This window comes from Phyllobates terribilis, unplaced genomic scaffold, assembly GCF_046119375.1.
Source record: "Phyllobates terribilis strain yellow unplaced genomic scaffold, ASM4611937v1 Scaffold_2__4_contigs__length_985480577, whole genome shotgun sequence".
NCBI classification, from domain to species: domain Eukaryota; kingdom Metazoa; phylum Chordata; class Amphibia; order Anura; family Dendrobatidae; genus Phyllobates; species Phyllobates terribilis.
Genome location: NW_027362762.1, coordinates 797,203,227 through 797,222,121, shown reverse-complemented (window position 1 = coordinate 797,222,121; position 18,895 = coordinate 797,203,227). Strand labels below are relative to the sequence as shown.

Below are 18,895 nucleotides of genomic sequence, written 5' to 3'. Positions count from 1 at the left end.
GAGAAATTCGTTGGTGGACTGTAATAAACATAAAAATAATGACTAGAAAATAATACAACTTCTCAATCATAATAAGTTTGACTGATAATAATTAGATATCGTCTGATCAGAGTTAAAATATGTTGAGGTTTTGGTATTTTTGACAGCAAGAATAGCCCCCAAATAGCTAGAAAGATTGAGCAAAGCCACATGTAACTTTGAAGAGAAAGTGGATACAAAGCTGTAATACTTGGCAAAAGATGAAGTAATTCATTAAAGGGAATCTGTCAGCAAGATCAAACCCACCCCCCCACCCAACCTCCAAATTGCATATATGGGCATGCAGGTCTTAGACTATGTTAATGTGTCAATGGATTTGCCTTTCAATCTGTTGCTGAATTCCACAGTAATTACAATTTTAATTTGAATGAAAATTAGTTCTTAAGGGCTCTGGGCATGACAGAGTACTTAAAGGGGTTGTCCACTACTCGGACAACCCATTCTCAAATCCATGTTTCCCCATTATAAAATAATAGCACTTATACTCCCCTCCGTTGCTGGCACATTTTCAGTGGTGTTAGCACTTACTCTCCTGGGGATCACGTAACATTGTTATTTCACAAGATAAATGCGGCCAATCAGTGGCCGCTTTACTCCCACCACCTTCGGACGTATCACATACATCCTGAGGAAGTGAGAGGGCAGCAGCTTTCAATTCCTACGAATGTATGTGATTTGTGCAAAGTCGGGGAGAGTGAAGCCAACTTTGATAGGCCACAGTGCTTGCGTGACATAACCATGTCACATAATCTTCGGGAGAGCCAGTGCCAACACCACTGGAATGGCGCTGGAACCGAAATGAGTTTGAGGTCATGTTCAGTATTTGGTTGGTATTTGTAATCTAAAATCAGGAGTAGAACAATCAGAGGAAAAGTATGATAGAAACACGCCACCACGTCTGTATTTATCACCCACTCCTGGTTTTGGCTTACAAATACTGACTAAATACTGAACGTGTGAATGTGGCTTAAATGTTATTTTACTGGAGAGACACATACGGATTGAGAAGGGGTTGTCCGAGTAGCAGAGAAGCCCTTTAGGAGAACTGCTGTCAATCAAGCTAAAGAGGCTGGCTCTTTGCAGGGAAACAAACTGGGGATGAAGTTTTTCCCTTAACAAAAAGTTAATTTTAATCAATAGATCTTGGAATAATAATAAGTTCAACAATTGGATGTGTTTTTAATAAAATGTTCCTGTGCTGAGATAATCTTATAAATGTGCCCCTGCTGTGTACTGTGTAATGACTGTGTCTGACCATACAGGAACATGGTCTGATCATACCACAGCTCCTGGGCAGAGGGGGAGAAAAAAAAGTATACAGACTTTACAGCATGGGATCGCAAATTATTCTTTTTTTGAAGTGAAACATTGTTTAAAAACAGGCTGGGTAATGTTTTACCTGTGTGCTTGGGGTCATTGTCTTGTTGGAAGGTGAACCTTCGGCCAAGTCTGAGGTCCAGAGCACTCTGGAAGAGGTTTTCATCCAGGATATCTCTGTACTTGGCCGCATTCATGTTTCCTTCAATTGCAACCAGTCGCCCAGTCCCTGCAGCTGAAAAACACCCCCATAGCATGATGCTGCCGCCACCATGTTTCACTGTTGGGATTGTATTGGGCAGGTGATGAGCAGGGACTGGTTTTCTCCACATATACGGCTAAGAGTTATCACCAAAAAGTTCTATCTTCGTCTCATCAGACCAGAGAATCTTATTTCTCATAGTCTGGGAGTCCTTCATGTGTTTTGAGCAAACTCTATGTGGGCTTTCATATGTCTTGCGCTGAGGAGAGGCTTCCGTCAGGCCACTCTGCCATAAAGGCCCGGCTGGTGGAGGGCTGCAGTGATAGTTGACTTTGTGGAACTTTCTCCCATCTCCCTACTGCATCTCTGGAGCTCAGCCACAGTGATCTTGGGGTTCTTTTTTACCTCTCTCACCAAGGCTCTTCTCCCACGATTACTCACTATGGCTGGACGGCCAGGTCTAGGAAGACTTCTGGTGGTCCCATACTTATTCCATTTAAGGATTATGAAGGCCACTGTGCTCTTAGGAACCTTGAGTAATGCAGAAATTCTTTTATAACCTTGGCCAGATCTGTGCCTTGCCACAATTCTGTCTCTGAGCTCCTTGGGCAGTTACTTTGAGCTCATGATTCTCATTTGGTCTGCGCTGAAAGGTGCCTTTCTAAATCAAGTCCTATCAGTATAATTAAACACAGCTGGACTCCAATGAAGGAGTCGAACCATCTCAAGGAGGATCACAAGGAAATAGACAGCATGTGACTTAAATATGAGTGTCTGAGCAAATACTTATGACCATGTGATAGTTCAGTTTTTCTTTTTTAATAAATTGGCTAACATTTCTGCATCTCTTTTTTCTCAGTCAAGATGGGGGGCAGAGTGTACTTTAATGAGAAAAAAAATGAACTTTTTAGAATTTACCAAATGGCTGCAATGATACAAAGAGTGAAAAATTTAAAGGGGTCTGAATACTTTCCGTACCCACTGTATATGTGATTTGGGGGATTTGACCTTGCTGACAGATCCTTTTAAAAGCAATGTACCCAAGACACTAGCTTAAGTATTAACCCCTTAATAACATCTGACGTACTAATACGCGTCTGTGCCCTGGGACTTAAGAGCCAGACCCGTATTAGTACGTCATGGCGATCGCGCGCGCACACAGGCTGTGCGGGCGCGATCGCCGCCGGGTGTCAGCTGATTGTCACAGCTGACACCCGGTACTATGTGCAGGGAGCGGTCACGCACCGCTCCCAGCACATTAACCCCCGCGATGCTGCGATCGAAGTCGATCGAAGTCGATCGCGGCATTGCGGGGGCAAGGGGAGGTGATCGCCGATACTCACCTCCTCTTCCGGCTTCCAGCGCAGTCTGCAAAGGCTTCCCGGGTGTTGCCATGACGACCCGATGTCGTCATGACAACATCCGGGTCACCAGAGAGCAGGAAGATTGCTTGGACATGCGCAGTGCATCTCCAAGCAATCTTCACACTGTGCACTTCTGACAGCCTTCATGGCATAGGGATGGTGCTCCATTCCTGTGCCATGCAGGCGATCAGAAAAAAAAAAGTGAAAGTCCCAGAGTGGGACAAAGTAATAAAGTGTATAAACTGTGTGAAAGTGGAAAAAAAAAAAAAAAAAAATGTGCAAAAATATTATAAAAAAATAAAAAAAATAATACACCAAAAATAAAAATATAATGTACCCATCAATAAATATTATTATAAAAAAAATAAAAAAAAAACAATAAAAGTACACATATTTGGTATCGCCGCGTCCGGAACAACCTGACCTATAAAACTGTCCCACTAGTTAACCCCTTCAGTGAACACGGTAAAAAAAAAAAAAAAAAACCAAGCAAAAAACAATGCTTTATCACCATACCGCCAAACAAAAAGTGGAATAACACGCGATCAAAAAGACGCATATAAATAAAAATGATACCGCTGAAAACGTCATCTCGTCCCGCAAAAAACAAGCCGCCATATAGCTCCATCAGCCGAAAAATAAAAAAGTTATAGCTCTCAGAATAAAGCGATACTAAAAAATATTTTTTTCTATAAAATAGCTTTTATTGTGTATAAGCGCCAAAACATAGAAAAATTATACAAATGTGGTACCGCTGTAAACGTACTGACCCGAAGAGTAAAGCTGCCTCATCAATTTTACCACACGCGGAACAGAATAAAAAAAAAAAAAAAAAAAAACAATTCCTGAATTGTTGGTTTTTGTTTATTCTGCCTCCCAAAAATCGGAATAGAAAGCGATCAAAAAATGTCACGTGCCTGAAAATGGCACCAATAACAACGTCAAGTCATCCCGCAAAAAACGAGCCGTCACATGACTGTCTGCCAAAATTTGGAAAAATTATAGCTCTCAAAATATGGCGATGCAAAAACTAGATTTTACAAAAAATGCGTCTTTTAGTGTGTGACAGCTGTCAGTCATAAAAACCCCATATGATTCTGGCATTGCTGTAATCACACCGACCCGAAGAATAAAGTCGTCTAATCACTTATACCGCACAAGGAACGGCGTCAAAAATAAACTCTTGAGTTAGGATTGGGCTAGGGTTAGGGCTGGGTTTGGGGCTAGGGTTGTGCTGGGGCTAGGGTTGTGCTGGGGCTAGGGTTGTGCTGGGGCTAGGGTTGTGCTGGGGCTAGGGTTGTGCTAGGGTTAGGGCTGGGGTTGGGATTTTTTTCAAAAGTAAGAAAAAAAGATGACGATATGGCGACTAGTGTTGAGAGCAAGTGCTCGCTACTTGAGTTTGCATCGGGTGCTCTGGTATGCATTTAGTATCGTGGGTATTTGAGTGACATGCTCGAGTCTCTGCCCCATATGCTTCGCGGCCAAAAAACTTTACGGGGATTGCCTGCCATGCACGAGCGATCCCCGCATGTTTTTTTTTGGGTGTCTAATAACCGTGAAACATGCGGAGCAGGGACTCGAGCATGTCACTCGAGCACACGCTGTACATGGTGCATACCTGAGTACCCGATGCAAACTCAAGTAGCGAGCACTTGCGCTCAAGAATAATGAAAACTTATTCAATATGATGACCTAATGTAAACAAATAATGTGCCGTACCTCTGGGTTCAAAATGTTCACTATACACCTTAATAAAATCTTTGAGGGGTATAGTTTCCAAAATGGGGACACTTGTGGGGGAGCTCCACTGTTTAGGCACATCACGGGCTCTCCAAACGCGACATGGTGTCCGCTAACAAATTGAATGGAAAATCGGCTCAAATTGTTAGCGGACGCCATGTTGCGTTTGGAGAGCCCCTGTGTGTCCAAACATTGGAGCTCCCCCACAAGTGACCCCATTTTGGAAACTAGACCCCCCAAGGCACCTATCTAGATGCATAGTGAGCACTTAGAACCCCCAGGTGCTTCACAAATTGATTCGTAAAAATGAAAAAGTGAAAATAAAACACTTTTTCATTTTTATGAATCAATTTGTGAAGCACCTGGGGTTCCAAGTGCTCACTATGAATCTAGATAGGTGCCTTGGGGGGTCTAGTTTCCAAAATGGGGTCACTTGTGGGGGAGCTCCTATGTTTGGGCACACAGGGACTCTCTAAATGCAACATGGTATCCGCTAACAAATTGAATGGAAAATCGGCTCAAATTGTTAGCGGACACCACATTGCGTTTGGAGAGCCCCTCTGTGCCCAAACTTTGGAGCTCCCCCACAAGTGACCCCATTTTGGAAACTAGACCCCCCAAGGCACCTTTCTAGATGCATAGTGAGCACTTGGAACCTGCAGGTGCTTCACAAATTGATTCGTAAAAATGAAAAAGTGAAAAAAAAAACACTTTTTCATTTTTATGAATCAATTTGTGAAGCACCTGGGGTTCCAAGTGCTCACTATGAATCTAGATAGGTGCCTTGGGGGGTCTAGTTTCCAAAATGGGGTCACTTGTGGGGGAGCTCCAATGTTTGGGCACACAGGGACTCTCTAAATGCAACATGGTATCCGCTAACAAATTAAATGGAAAATCGGCTCAAATTGTTAGCGGACACCACATTGCGTTTGGAGAGCCCCTCTGTGCCCAAACTTTGGAGCTCCCCCACAAGTGACCCCATTTTGGAAACTAGACCCCCCAAGGCACCTTTCTAGATGCATAGTGAGCACTTGGAACCTGCAGGTGCTTCACAAATTGATTCGTAAAAATGAAAAAGTGAAAAAAAAAACACTTTTTCATTTTTATGAATCAATTTGTGAAGCACCTGGGGTTCCAAGTGCTCACTATGAATCTAGATAGGTGCCTTGGGGGGTCTAGTTTCCAAAATGGGGTCACTTGTGGGGGAGCTCCAATGTTTGGGCACACAGGGACTCTCTAAATGCAACATGGTATCCGCTAACAAATTAAATGGAAAATCGGCTCAAATTGTTAGCGGACACCACATTGCGTTTGGAGAGCCCCTCTGTGCCCAAACTTTGGAGCTCCCCCACAAGTGACCCCATTTTGGAAACTAGACCCCCCAAGGCACCTTTCTAGATGCATAGTGAGCACTTGGAACCCCCAGGTGCTTCACAAATTGATTCGTAAAAATGAAAAAGTGAAAAAAAAAACACTTTTTCATTTTTATGAATCAATTTGTGAAGCACCTGGGGTTCCAAGTGCTCACTATGAATCTAGATAGGTGCCTTGGGGGGTCTAGTTTCCAAAATGGGGTCACTTGTGGGGGAGCTCCAATGTTTGGGCACACAGGGACTCTCCAAATGCAACATGATATCCGCTAACAAATTGTCGGCTCAAATTGTTAGCGGATATCATGTTGCATTTGGAGAGTCCCTGTGTGCCCAAACATTGGAGCTCCTCCACAAGTGACCCCATTTTGGAAACTAGACCCCCCAAGGCACCTATCTAGATGCATAGTGAGCACTTGGAACCCCTAGGTGCTTCACAAATTAATTCGTAAAAATGAAAAAGTGTTTTTTTTTTCACTTTTTCATTATTACGAATCAATTTGTGAAGCACCTGGGGGTTCCAAGTGCTCACTATGCATCTAGAAAGGTGCCTTGGGGGGTCTAGTTTCCAAAATGGGGTCACTTGTGGGGGAGCTCCAAAGTTTGGGCACAGAGGGGCTCTCCAAACGCAATGTGGCGTCCGCTAACAATTTGAGCCGATTTTCCATTCAATTTGTTAGCGGATACCATGTTGCATTTAGAGAGTCCCTGTGTGCCCAAACATTGGAGCTCCCCCACAAGTGACCCCATTTTGGAAACTAGACCCCCCAAGGCACCTATCTAGATGCATAGTGAGCACTTGGAACCCCTAGGTGCTTCACAAATTGATTCGTAAAAATGAAAAAGTGTTTTTTTTTTCACTTTTTCATTATTACGAATCAATTTGTGAAGCACCTGGGGGTTCCAAGTGCTCACTATGCATCTAGAAAGGTGTCTTGGGGGGTCTAGTTTCCAAAATGGGGTCACTTGTGGGGGAGCTCCAATGTTTGGGCACACAGCAGCTCTCCAAACGCAACATGGTGTCGCTAACAATTTGAGCCAATTTTGCGTTAAATTTGTTAGCGGACACCATGTTGCATTTAGAGAGCCGCTGTGTGCCCAAATATTGGAGCTCCCCCACAAGTGACCCCATTTTGGAAACTAGACCACCCAAGGCACCTATCTAGATGCATAGTGAGCACTTGGAACCCTCAGGTGCTTCACAAATTGATTCATACAAATGAAAAAGTGTTTTTTTTTCCACTTTTTCATTGTTACGAATCAATTTGTGAAGCACCTGGGGGTTCCAAGTGCTCACTATGCATCTAGATAGGTGCCTTGGGGGGTCTAGTTTCCAAAATGGGGTCACTTGTGGGGGAGCTCCAATGTTTGGGCACACAGGGACTCTCTAAATGCAACATGGTGTCCTCTAACAAATTTAACGGAAAATCGGCTCAAATTGTTAGCGACACCATGTTGCGTTTGGAGAGCCGCTGTGTGCCCAAACATTGGAGCTCCCCCACAAGTGACCCCATTTTGGAAACTAGACCCCCCAAGGCACCTATCTAGATGCATTGTGAGCACTTGGAACACTCAGGTGCTTCACAAATTGATTCATAAAAATGAAAAAGTGTTTTTTTTTTTCACTTTTTCATTGTTACGAATCAATTTGTGAAGCACCTGGGGGTTCCAAGTGCTCACTATGCATCTAGAAAGGTGCCTTGGGGGGTCTAGTTTCCAAAATGGGGTCACTTGTGGGGGAGCTCCAAAGTTTGGGCACACATGGGCTCTCCAAACACAACATGGCGTCCGCTAATTATTCAAGCAAATTTTACAATCAAAAAGTCAAATAGCGCTCCTTCCCTTCCGAGCCCTGCCGTGCGCCCAAACAGTATTTTTTCCCCAAATATTGGGTATCTGCGTGCCCAGGGGAAATTGCACAACAAATTTTGGGGTCCATTTTTTCTTGTTACCCCTGTGAAAATAAAAAAAATTGGGTCTAAATTAACATTTTTGTGAAAAAAGTTAAATGTTCATTTTTTTCTTCCACATTCAAAAAATTCCTGTGAAGCACCTGAAGGGTTAATAAAGTTCTTGAATGTGGTTTTGAGCACCTTGAGGGGTGCAGTTTTTAGAATGGTGTCACTTTTGGGTATTTTCTGTCATAAAGACCTCTCAAAGTGACTTCAAATGTGATGTGGTCCCTAAAAAAATGGTTTTGTAAATTTTGTTGGAAAAATGAGAAATCGCTGGTCAACTTTTAACCCTTATAGCTCCCTAACAAAAAAAAATGTTGGTTCCAAAATTGTGCTGATGTAAAGTAGACATGTGGGAAATGTTATTTATTAACTCTTTTGTGTGACATATCGCTCTGATTTCAGGGCTTAAAAATTCAAATTTTGAAAATTGCAAAATTTTCAAAATTTTCGCCAAATTTCCGTTTTTTTCACAAATAAACGCAAGTGATATCGAAGAAATTTTTCCACAATCATGAAGTACAATATGTCACGAAAAAACAATCTCAGAATAAGGGGGATCCGTTGAAGCGTTCGAGAGTAATTACCTCATAAAGTGACAGTGGTCAGAATTGTAAAAATTGGCCCGGTCATTAACGTGCAAACCACCCGCGGGGCTTAAGGGGTTAAAATAACTATTTCTGTATAAGTAAACCAAACTCTAGATGGGGTGTAAAGAGGTGGTCTTCATTCATACACATCATTTTTTTGTCTGATCTTTGCAGAAATTTGTCATATTTAAGACCAGTTTTATCCTTCCCTAAATCACAGTAACACTGCCAAATTATTTTCCAGTAGCAGTCACTTATGTAGGTACACCAAGAATAGAAGTCCGCTATAGCAAAACTCAACATCTATCACCCACACCACTGCAGCCTGTCTGTGGCAACTTACCACCATCTCATTCCTGTAAGAAAAGGGTGTCCGGACCCGCAGACTGGTCCATTCCATTCCTTTTCTGTTAATGTTGCAGTTTCATCACTACTTCTTATGGGGGGTGGGAGAGTTGATGAAAAACTGGAGTTCTTTAGTGATGAGCGAGCATGCTCGCTACTGCTAGGAACTCGCCCGAGCATCTCACTGCTCGAGATGCTCAGCACTCGCCGAGTATTTCTGGGTTGCTCGGGCAGAAACTCGGGTCCCCTCCCTGTATGTTTGGCGCTCTTTAGAGAGCCAATGAACATGCAGGGATTGCCTGCCATGCACTGTAATGCCGTAGCCATGTTGGTTGTGGGAATTACAGTGATTGGCTGGCCGCACAGCGTCATCAGGTCTATATCAGACCTGGCGCCGCCATGCTCGTCACAGTCACTTCGGATCAGACAGTGTAGGGAGAGCTGCTACTGTGTCAGGGAGAGATTTGATCGTGTATTAGGTAGTGTAGGGAGAAAAACCGTACATTACACACATCCATCTTAACAAACAGTCCTTCTGAGGACTAATCCATCTGCAGAGATATCAGGCAGGCAGGGTGTATAGGCAGGCAGTGTATATAGCAGACTGCAGTGCATATAGCACAAGAGACTCCATTCCAATTCTGCCATCTGCTGCTGTTAGATATTTCTATACAAAGGCCCAGGTCTCAGGGGCCAGGAATACTTTGGATCTTAATCCTCATTATTTGCTTAAAAAGCAATCCAGAGAACACCATTTTTTTCTGCACCATTTGCTTGTTGGCACTGCAGAATACAGCCAGGTCCTTTCCATATTAGAGTGCTAGAAATCCAGCTATTTAAAACTGTGTTTTCTCCGTCAAACGGATCACATATTCGTTGTCAGAAAATACTGCCATTTCTGGCCTCCATTAAAAATTTCCTTTTAGTGTGTCATTGAAGCAATTCACCGCAGTTTGCTGTTCAAACTACCTACCTACAGGCCAGGTATTTCAAACTCTGTTTTCTCTATCACACGGATCACATATAAGTTCGCTCCAAACTCAGTCATTTGTAGTGAGCGTGGAAGATACTGTCCTCCATTTAAAATGGGCAAGGCACGTGGCATGGGGCAGGGAACTGGACGTGATGGTAATGGTGCATGCAGAGGCCGAGGACAAGGCCGTAGGCAAGCCGAAATTGTGCCACAACAAACACCCACATCTTCTCGCCTGACCTTCCTGTCCCAATTTCTAGGGAACCACAGCACACCACTATAGAACCCAGAGCAGTGTCAAAAGGTTGTTGGTTGGATAGCGGATAATGCTTCCAGTCACTTAGCCACCACCATCACCCTGTCTTCCACACGGTCAAATCTCAGTAGCCGTGAGTCTGGACCGCGTATTCCTCACCCTGATCCTCCTTCCTTCCACCATGCCGAGTACCCAGAGACAACTGATCCCACACTTGGACACTCTGAAGAGCTGTTCACTTTTCCATTTATAAATTCGGGCCTCTCGCCCGGTCCACTTGAAGCCGGGCAAGAGGAGATTGCGTGTAGCGATGCCCAAATATTTAAGCAGCCACGGTCACACGAATGCGACGGTTGGAAAGTGTCACAAGAGGTGGTCGATGATGAGACACAATTGCCAGAAAGTCAGGAGGAGGACCAGGGTGCGGAAGTGGAAGACGAGGTGGTGGATGATATAGTAACTGACCCAACCTGGCAGGAGGACATGCAGAGCGAGGACAGCAGCACACAATGGGAGGGAAGCAGAGCACCCCAACAGGCAGGAAGAAGCAGTGTGGTGGCCGCTGATAGAAGGCAGGCAACCGTTCCCCGTAACACCAACACGAAGGAAGTTGCCAGTACAACTGTTAGGTCTTCCCGAGTCTGGTTGTTTTTTAAAGACTCTGCCGACAACCCCAAAAAGGCCATTTGCACCACCTGCCAGGCCAGCATCAGCAGAGGTGGCAAAACAACCAGCCTGACCACCACCAGCATGATCAGGCACATGGCAGCAAAGCACCCGACTTTGTGGGCCGAACCCCAGGGTCCAGGAACAGTGTCTGCGGGTGGCACCATTGCTTCATCCGCTGTTGTGCATGCAAGCCAATCCCCTGTCCATGGTGCATGCGAAGACGCCTCCTGCCCTGCACCTGTCGTTGCACACTCTCAAGGAGCAGCATCAGGAAGCACGTCCATGTCCTTGTCCCAGCGTAGCGTTCAGTTGTCCATACCCCCCAGTCCTTGGAACGCAAGCGCAAATATGCAGCCAACGCCCCACAGGCCACACTACTAAATTCTCACATTTCACGACTGCTTGCGCTCGAAATGTTGCCTTTTAGGCTCGTGGAGACCGAAGCATTCCGCAACCTGATGGCGGCGGCCATCCCTCGGTACTCTGTCCCCAGCCGCCACTATTTATCCCGGTGTGCCGTCCCCGCATTACACAAGCACGTGTCCCAAAACATTAGCCGTGCTCTCAACAACGCAGTTACCTTTAAAGTCCACCTAACCACGGACACGTGGACAAGTGCTTTGGGCAGGGACGGTACATCTCGCTGATCGCACACTGGGTTAACATAATGGAAGCCAAGGCCCAGTCGGACCTTGGGACCGAACATGTCCTCACGACTCCAAGGATTGCGGGCCCTAGGTCAATCTGGGTTGCCCCCACCGTCTACAGCTCCTGCACCTCATCCTCCTCAGCCTCCTCCTCCTCTTCAGCCTCCATCTCCGAAATGACCACATCAGTCACAAGCTGGAATCACTGCAGCACTGCCTCGGCCAAGCGGCAACAGGCTGTGCTGAAGTTAATATGCTTAGGTAAAAAAAACGCACAATACTGAAGAGTTGTGCACAGCTCTGAAAGAGCAGGCAGATCTGTGGCTCACACCGCTTTACCTACAGCCAGCCATGGTCGTGTGTGACAATGGCTGGAACCTGGTGGCGGCTCTGAGGCGAGGCAAGCTCACACAACTACCAGGCCTGGCCCATGTGCTTAACTTCGTGGTTCAGCGGTTTCTCAAATCCTACCCGGAGCTGCCGGATCTGCTTGTTAAAGTACGCCGCTTGTGTGCCCATTTTAGAAAGTCAGCTAGAGCTTCCGCCGCCCTTACAGTTTTTCAGCAGCGTTTGCAGCTTCCGGCTCACAGACTGGTGTGTGATGTCCCCACGCTTTGGAACTCTACACTGCAGATGTTGGGAAGGATTTGTGAGCAGAAGAAGGCAGTTGTTGAGTACTAGCATCAACAAGGCCGTCTGTATTCAGTTCAGACTCCACATATAAGACCTCAGGAGTGGACATGGATGTCAGACATATGTACCATCCTCCAAAACTTTGAGGACTCCACCAAGATGGTGAGCGGCGATGATGCCATAATTAGTGTCACCATCCTGCTTCTCGGCCTTCTGAAACGCTCTCTGCTCACAATCAAAGAGGATGCATTGCAGGCGGAGCACGATGAGATGGAACAAGGAACCATACAGGGTGATTACACACAGCCAAGCCTCATCTCATCCCAATGTGGATTGGGTGACAATGAGGAAGAGGAGGAGGAGGAGGAGGAGGAAGGATCGGAGCTAGTTTCATGCACTATAGACGGTACTACCTGCACAGCTGTCATACCGTCTGTTCATCGTGGATGGCCAGAGGACAGAGAGGAGGAGAGCATGGTCAGTCATCCTCTTGGTGAGGACACGGAAGTCTTGCCTGTTAGTAGTCTGGCACGCATGGCTAGGTTTATGTTACGCTGCCTTTCCCATGACCCTCGCGTTCTCAAAATTTTGGGTGACAGTCATTACTGGTTGGTGACACTTCTAGACCCACGCTACAAGGAGAACTTTATATCTCTTATTCCTGAGGCGGACAGGTCTGCAAAAATGGGGCAGTACCAGAAGGCCCTTGTTGCGGAACTATTAAAAAAAATTCCCATCTGAAAACACTGGCGGCAGAGGGCACACTTCGTTGGACAACCAAGGAGTACAGGCGAGAGAGACACAACTTCAATGCAGCAGAGGCAGGGGAACACTGTCAAAGTTCTGGGAGAGTTTTCTCAGACCCTCCCATCGCACAGGCCTTGAGGCGCGGGGTACTCTCACAAGGAGTGCAAAGTTTGGGAAGATGCTGAGGGAGTACCTTGCTGACCATACCAACGTCCTCCGTGATTCCTCTGTGCCTTATAATTATTGGGTATCCAAGCTGGATACGTGGAATGAACTGGCTTTTTATGCCTTGGAGGTTCTGGCGTGCCCTGCCGCCAGCGTTTTATCAGAGCGGGTTTTTAGTGCCGCTGGTGGAATTATAACTGATAAGCGCATCCGCCTGTCAACTGAAAATGCTGACAGGCTGACTCTTATAAAAATGAACAAGGGCTGGATTGGGCCAGACTTCTCAACACCACTGAATGATAGCAGCGTAACATAAACTCAAATCCAGTGTCTTTTCTTGGGAGGTGTATTCCCATGCACCTTTTCACATCCACACATGGGTATACACTTCCTGATTTTGTCTATTTGCTCTTGTCCTCCTCCTTCTCCTCATCCTCCACCACCATATCACCAGGGTGACCGTGGTCTGTGATGCAACACCCACATAATTTTTTTAAAGGGTGTTTATGATGCCCGTAAAAAAAATTTTTTGATACAGTATGTTCATGTATACCCCCCAGGGGTAAATGTTTGTCAGCCAATACACTTAGTGCATGGGCATTACAAGTATAGGAGGCCCGCTCCTTTCTAATGGGAACATTTTTTTATGAGGCCCTCCTCCACGTCTCTTCCAAGGGGCATTGAAGTGCCTCCAAATTTTTGGCAGCCCTTGCATTCACTGCATAGGCCAACACTATGGGAGACTCTCTCCTTTCTAATGGGAATTTGTTGTTACTGTGGCCCTGCTATGTGTGTCTTTAAATTCTTAGTGGGGTTTTTCCCAAATTTTGGCAGCCCTTGCAGTCACAGCATGGGCATTACCACTATAGGAGACCCGCTCCTTTATAATGGGAACATTTTTTTTTACTGAGACCCTCCTCTATGTCTCTTCAAAGGGCTGGCTGCATACTTGCACTTGCATTCCAAGTAACAGAAAACTAAGCAGATGGTGGCCTCTATCATCATCATGGCCTCACCTCGGCACTATGAACTCTCCTGAAGGAGAAGCCAGGGCCCGCCGGAGTAGTCTCCGGTTCTCTTTTGAGCCCGTCCAACCCTGCTGAAAAGCAGCCCTGGCTAAGAAAAGTATGGGGGAAGGTTCCCGGACACTCTATGGCTGCTTTTTTAATGTGGATCGGCCATGCTTATGCATGTTATTTCTCAAAACGCATTACAGATCAGGCCATTGTCCAACTCTGTATTCTAGAAATTAAATGCGCAAAGAAAGATGTGTGTGTGTCAAAGCACCACCAACAAGGGCGAGTTGATGTTGGACGGGCTGCCATTGCTTCTGCAACAAGCTCAATTCCAGGACTTCCTGGGAGAAATGACATGCAGGGTAGATGGGGTTTCCCTCTATGCCAGTCCTTTCACCGAGCTAAATACAACTGTCAGTAAAAAAAGTTGTGGACTGGCTCCGTACCGTCCCTGGCCACATTCATCTGTCCACGTGTTTGTGGTTAGGCGGTCCTTCCCAGTAAGTGCACTGGGGAGGGCAACGGGTAATGTTGTGGGACCCGTGCTTGTGGAAGGCGGAGGCGATACCGGGAAATATAGTGGCGGCTGGGGACAGAGTATGGACACCCGGCCGCCGGCATGAGGTTGTGAAAAGCTTCCGCCTCCACGAGCCTAAAAGGCCACATTTCAAGTGCAAGCAGCTGTCAAAAATTTGGCAGTATAGTATTGCAGCCTGTGGGTGGGTGGGTGGCTGCCTGCATACTTGCGCTTGCATTCCAAGGAATGGGGTAGGGACAACTGAACGCTGCAGTGGGACAAGGACGTGGACGGTGATTGTTGCAAGTCTGCAACGACAGGTGCATGGCGGGAGGCATCTTCGCATGCGCCAAGGATCACTTATGATGGGCACACTTTTAGGCAGTGAGCCGGGAGTCAGAGATGCTTCCAGAGGTCTTCCCCATGCTATTCCCATGTCTTTTCAGCACTGTATGCATGTGTCTAATGATGTGTCACACACCACATGGCCACATAAGGTTGTAAAATGTTAAAATGACATTTCCTGGTGAGTGCATTTGTCTTGGTTGAAAGCAATTTAAAAGTGCAAAAACGCTACGTGTGAACATAGCCCAAGTTGTGGAGGAGTATTTTTGTTTTTGGTTATTTATTTTGCCTTATATACAAGTCATTACCTGGAAAGGATGTTCCTTAACATATTGCCCAGGAAAATCCATTTTGGTTTAGTTTTTGTATGTTTTATTGTGAGTCCGTAAAAGTGGTGTAATACTCTGACCACGTTGCTGACAGCAGTGATCTGGGAGTCAGAGATGCTTCCAGGGGTCTTCTCCATGCTGCTCCCATGTCATTGAGAACTGTTCCCATTGATTTGGGCTATTCTTAGGCCCTCTGCAGACTGCCGGGGGGAGCCGCCTGAAAAATGGTTGAGTTTCCCATAGACTTACTTTGGGCTCGTTGCTCGGGTCGAGCACCCGAGTATTCCAATTTGCTTGACCCGAGCAACGAGCACCCGAGCATTTTAGTGCTCGCTCATCACTAGAGTTCTTCTAATTGGTTTAAAAAAGTATATTGTGAAAAAACCCTGTACATTAGAGTAACCATGGCCTATACTGGGGGAGTTTCAGCAACACCATATAATGCAAATTTTTCCTGTGTAACTCAGTCCTGCTGTGCTTTTATTTATAATGCCAAATTTATAGTACAAAAAGTACCCAGTCTTGACAGTAGATGGCGTTCTGCCCAATATTATACTGTGGTGGAAAGGTCCAAAATGAATTGTCATTGTAAAATGAAGAATAAATCAAGTACTAGCAGATAAGTAATGAAGATAAAGCAAGTTGTTATAATGGTCAGACATGGCTGCTGGAAGCTGTGATCACATTCTGTGTAGAGGACAGAAGCTTCTTCAGGGTCCTGTTGAGTACACCGTGTACCAGCTCCTCCTGGTGCAGCTAGATAACGCAGCGTACACTTCATTCTATCTTGTACTGTAGACAGGCGCAGATAGACAGCCAATCAGTTCTGTAATGCTGCTGTTTTATGTGTGAAATATCCATTTTGTTCTGATGGGTCTTAGTCAATCCCACTTGTATATAGACATTGTATATGGCATTGTTTGATGAATGTTGCTTTAAATGACCAGGAAATAGCAATGCATGTTGTATATGTATAACCTGAGGTCATTTTTAAAGAGGACCTGTTACTGGGTTAAAAAGGGCAATTTTTACTCCTATTTTATTCCCACTGCTTCCTTGAATATTTGTGGGGGGAGGGGGGGGTTTAAGTATGCAACAGGATGCCAGATAAATTCTTAGTGCACCCTATATGCAAATTTTTATTACCTTTACTAAGGGGGCGGTGCTTACTGGATTTTCTAGGGGCATGTCTTTAAGCCGCTCTGCATAATGGACCTTTAAGCAACACGCCCTTGGTAAACGCCTATAAAAATTAACATATTGCGCACACTAAAGACCCATAACGCTGGAACCATATGGCAGATTTAAAGCAAGTCTGTTGCCCCAAATTTACACTTTGAGAACGTGTAATGGCTAGGTGAGGAAGAAAGAGTATACACACAGGACAGCACAGGATCACAGCTGATTCCTTCTGTGAGGTAAAACATTTCCCTGCTTGTTTTTAAACAATGTTTTACCTCAGAGAAAGAATCAGCCCTGAGTTCCCGCAGTATCGTCTGTATCCTCTCTTTTGTTTCCTCCCGTGCCCAGGAGATGTGGTATGATCAGACCATGTTCCTGCATAGTCAGACACAGACATTACACATTTATAAGATTATATCCGCGCAGGAACATTTTTTTTTAACATCCTGTTGTGGAACTCATTATTCCAAAATCTATTGATTAAAATGTACTTTGTTCGTTGGACAACCCCTTTTAAAGCTAACCACATAGCCTTGTAGGAGATGGAGCAACAAAAATAATCATTCTTTTAGTTTTTAAATCTGTTCCTCTGTTACCACACAAAAGAACTTTATAGTAATATACAAATAAAGGAACTCTGTGCACCCTTGGTGTAGCTAAATTCCTCTGTGCACCATTCCACCCACTTATTACAGTACTGCCACTCCTTCTATGCAGATTGTCAGCGCTGCATGAAGACAATATGTGCACTGTCCCTGTAAAGAACAGAGCACACAAATCACACTCTCCTCACTTCTGACATCGCTCAGGTGCATAATTATAAAGCAGTGTCCGCTGCGAGGAGAGAGTGATTTTTGTGCTCTTTTGCACTGAAGTGATAGCAAAGGAGACAAACAGTGTTAGCTGCGAGGAGAGAGTGATTTGTGTTCTCACTCCTCCTCTCTTCTGCACAGGGACAGTGATCACAAATTGTAGGTTTACCTTTCGACAGCACTGTCAATCAACATATAAACAGTGGCTATAATCTAGGTAAGTGGGTAAAACGGTGCATCTAGGCATTTGACCACGCCATGGGTGCACTGGGCAACTTGATTTGCATAGATTTTGTGACAAGGAAGGAAAAGATTTAAAAACACAAAAATAATGATTTTTATTGTTGCTTCATCTCCTACGAGACTGTCTGTAGTTTGAAGTGTAAATTTGGGGAGACAGACTCCTTTTGAAAAGAGAAAAAAGACTAAATATTTAGGGGAGCTGCAGGAAAACAATAAGAACAAAAACATGCCACTTTTGATGTGGTAACATGTCATCTTTAAGTTAGGGGATCATTGTAAATAATTCCCAATTAGTTATCAAGGTACCATATAATATATGGAATTTTCTGTAAAATTTTCCCCACTGGGCATTCATATGTATACCTACCAATAATCAAAAATGTAAAGTTATATGATTGATTTTAATAATTGAACTGTACTGAGGGTTTTTTAACCTTATATTCTGATATTTCTCTATTTTCTCTACAGGGATGGAAGAACCCAACCTCAAGGATGTAACCTTCTTCAGTGAGCTTCAGGAAGACGCTCACCTAGATCTTCTACTAGTAGATACTTGACTTTCCAGGGCTTCATTAAAAGCATCGGCACTAAAAAAAAAAAATGAATAAATAAAAATAAAAGAGAAGAAATAGTCTTGTTAAAAAAAAAAGATACTATTTTCTCAATAGTGGATTGCTGCACAACTTTTGTAATCTTTTCACAGTTTTTTATTGCCCATGTTCAAATGAAAAATTGCTAATTTCTCATTACCATTTTTGCAAGGATACAATGCAAGGCTGAAAAAAATAAAAGCAAAATCTCCCATAGAAGGGGGGTGTCATATTTATTACACATTTTCCTTAGCAAGAGCATGTTTTCTTTTAGTTTTGGTTTCTGTTCAGTTTTTTTTTTCTTTTAGTTTTATGTTAAGACATTTGTGTATTAATGTAATAAAGTGCCTGAATTGTTTTATGTCTCTTCTGGTTTTATATTATTTATAAAGTAATTCAGTATTCCCCCATTGTTTTTACCTTGGGGCACAACTGGCAACAAAATAATTACCTTGGCGGAACCCAAATCAAATAAGATTTGGCAAATTACAAAAACTACCTAAAAACGCAATAACTATAAATCACTGTTATTGTCAACATTTTACATTAAAATAATAAAAAAATACATTTTAGCTTACAGCAGGGCTCACTGCTTCTTGCACAAGACTTGACTCTCTGACCAGATTTTTGAAAGACGAATTGTAATTTTTTCTACAGAAAGCTCCTGAATGGGATCCATTAATCAAAGATAAACCTTCCGTATCTATGTTTCTTCATAGCAGTCAAAGATCTAAAAGTCACTTATTAGCAAATCACCATATTTAAAATTCATAAAAAAATCCTGAGGGTGGCAATTACACTGTGTGCCAAATTATTAGGCAAATGAGTATTTTGATCACATGATACTTT

At 44.3% G+C, this 18,895-nt stretch overlaps 1 protein-coding gene across 2 annotated transcripts in view; it reads left to right on the top strand.

Moving 5' to 3' along the window:
- Nucleotides 1-18,404, top strand: part of BCLAF3 (BCLAF1 and THRAP3 family member 3) — a 123,098-nt gene extending 104,694 nt beyond the window's left edge. For both annotated transcript variants that reach the window (XM_073667469.1, XM_073667468.1), the window contains exon 13: nucleotides 17,925-18,404. In XM_073667469.1, coding sequence (XP_073523570.1) covers nucleotides 17,925-17,954 — 30 coding nt within the window. In that variant the 3' untranslated portion in view covers nucleotides 17,955-18,404. The remainder of the gene's footprint in view (nucleotides 1-17,924) is intronic.
- The last annotated feature ends 491 nt before the right edge of the window (nucleotides 18,405-18,895 follow it).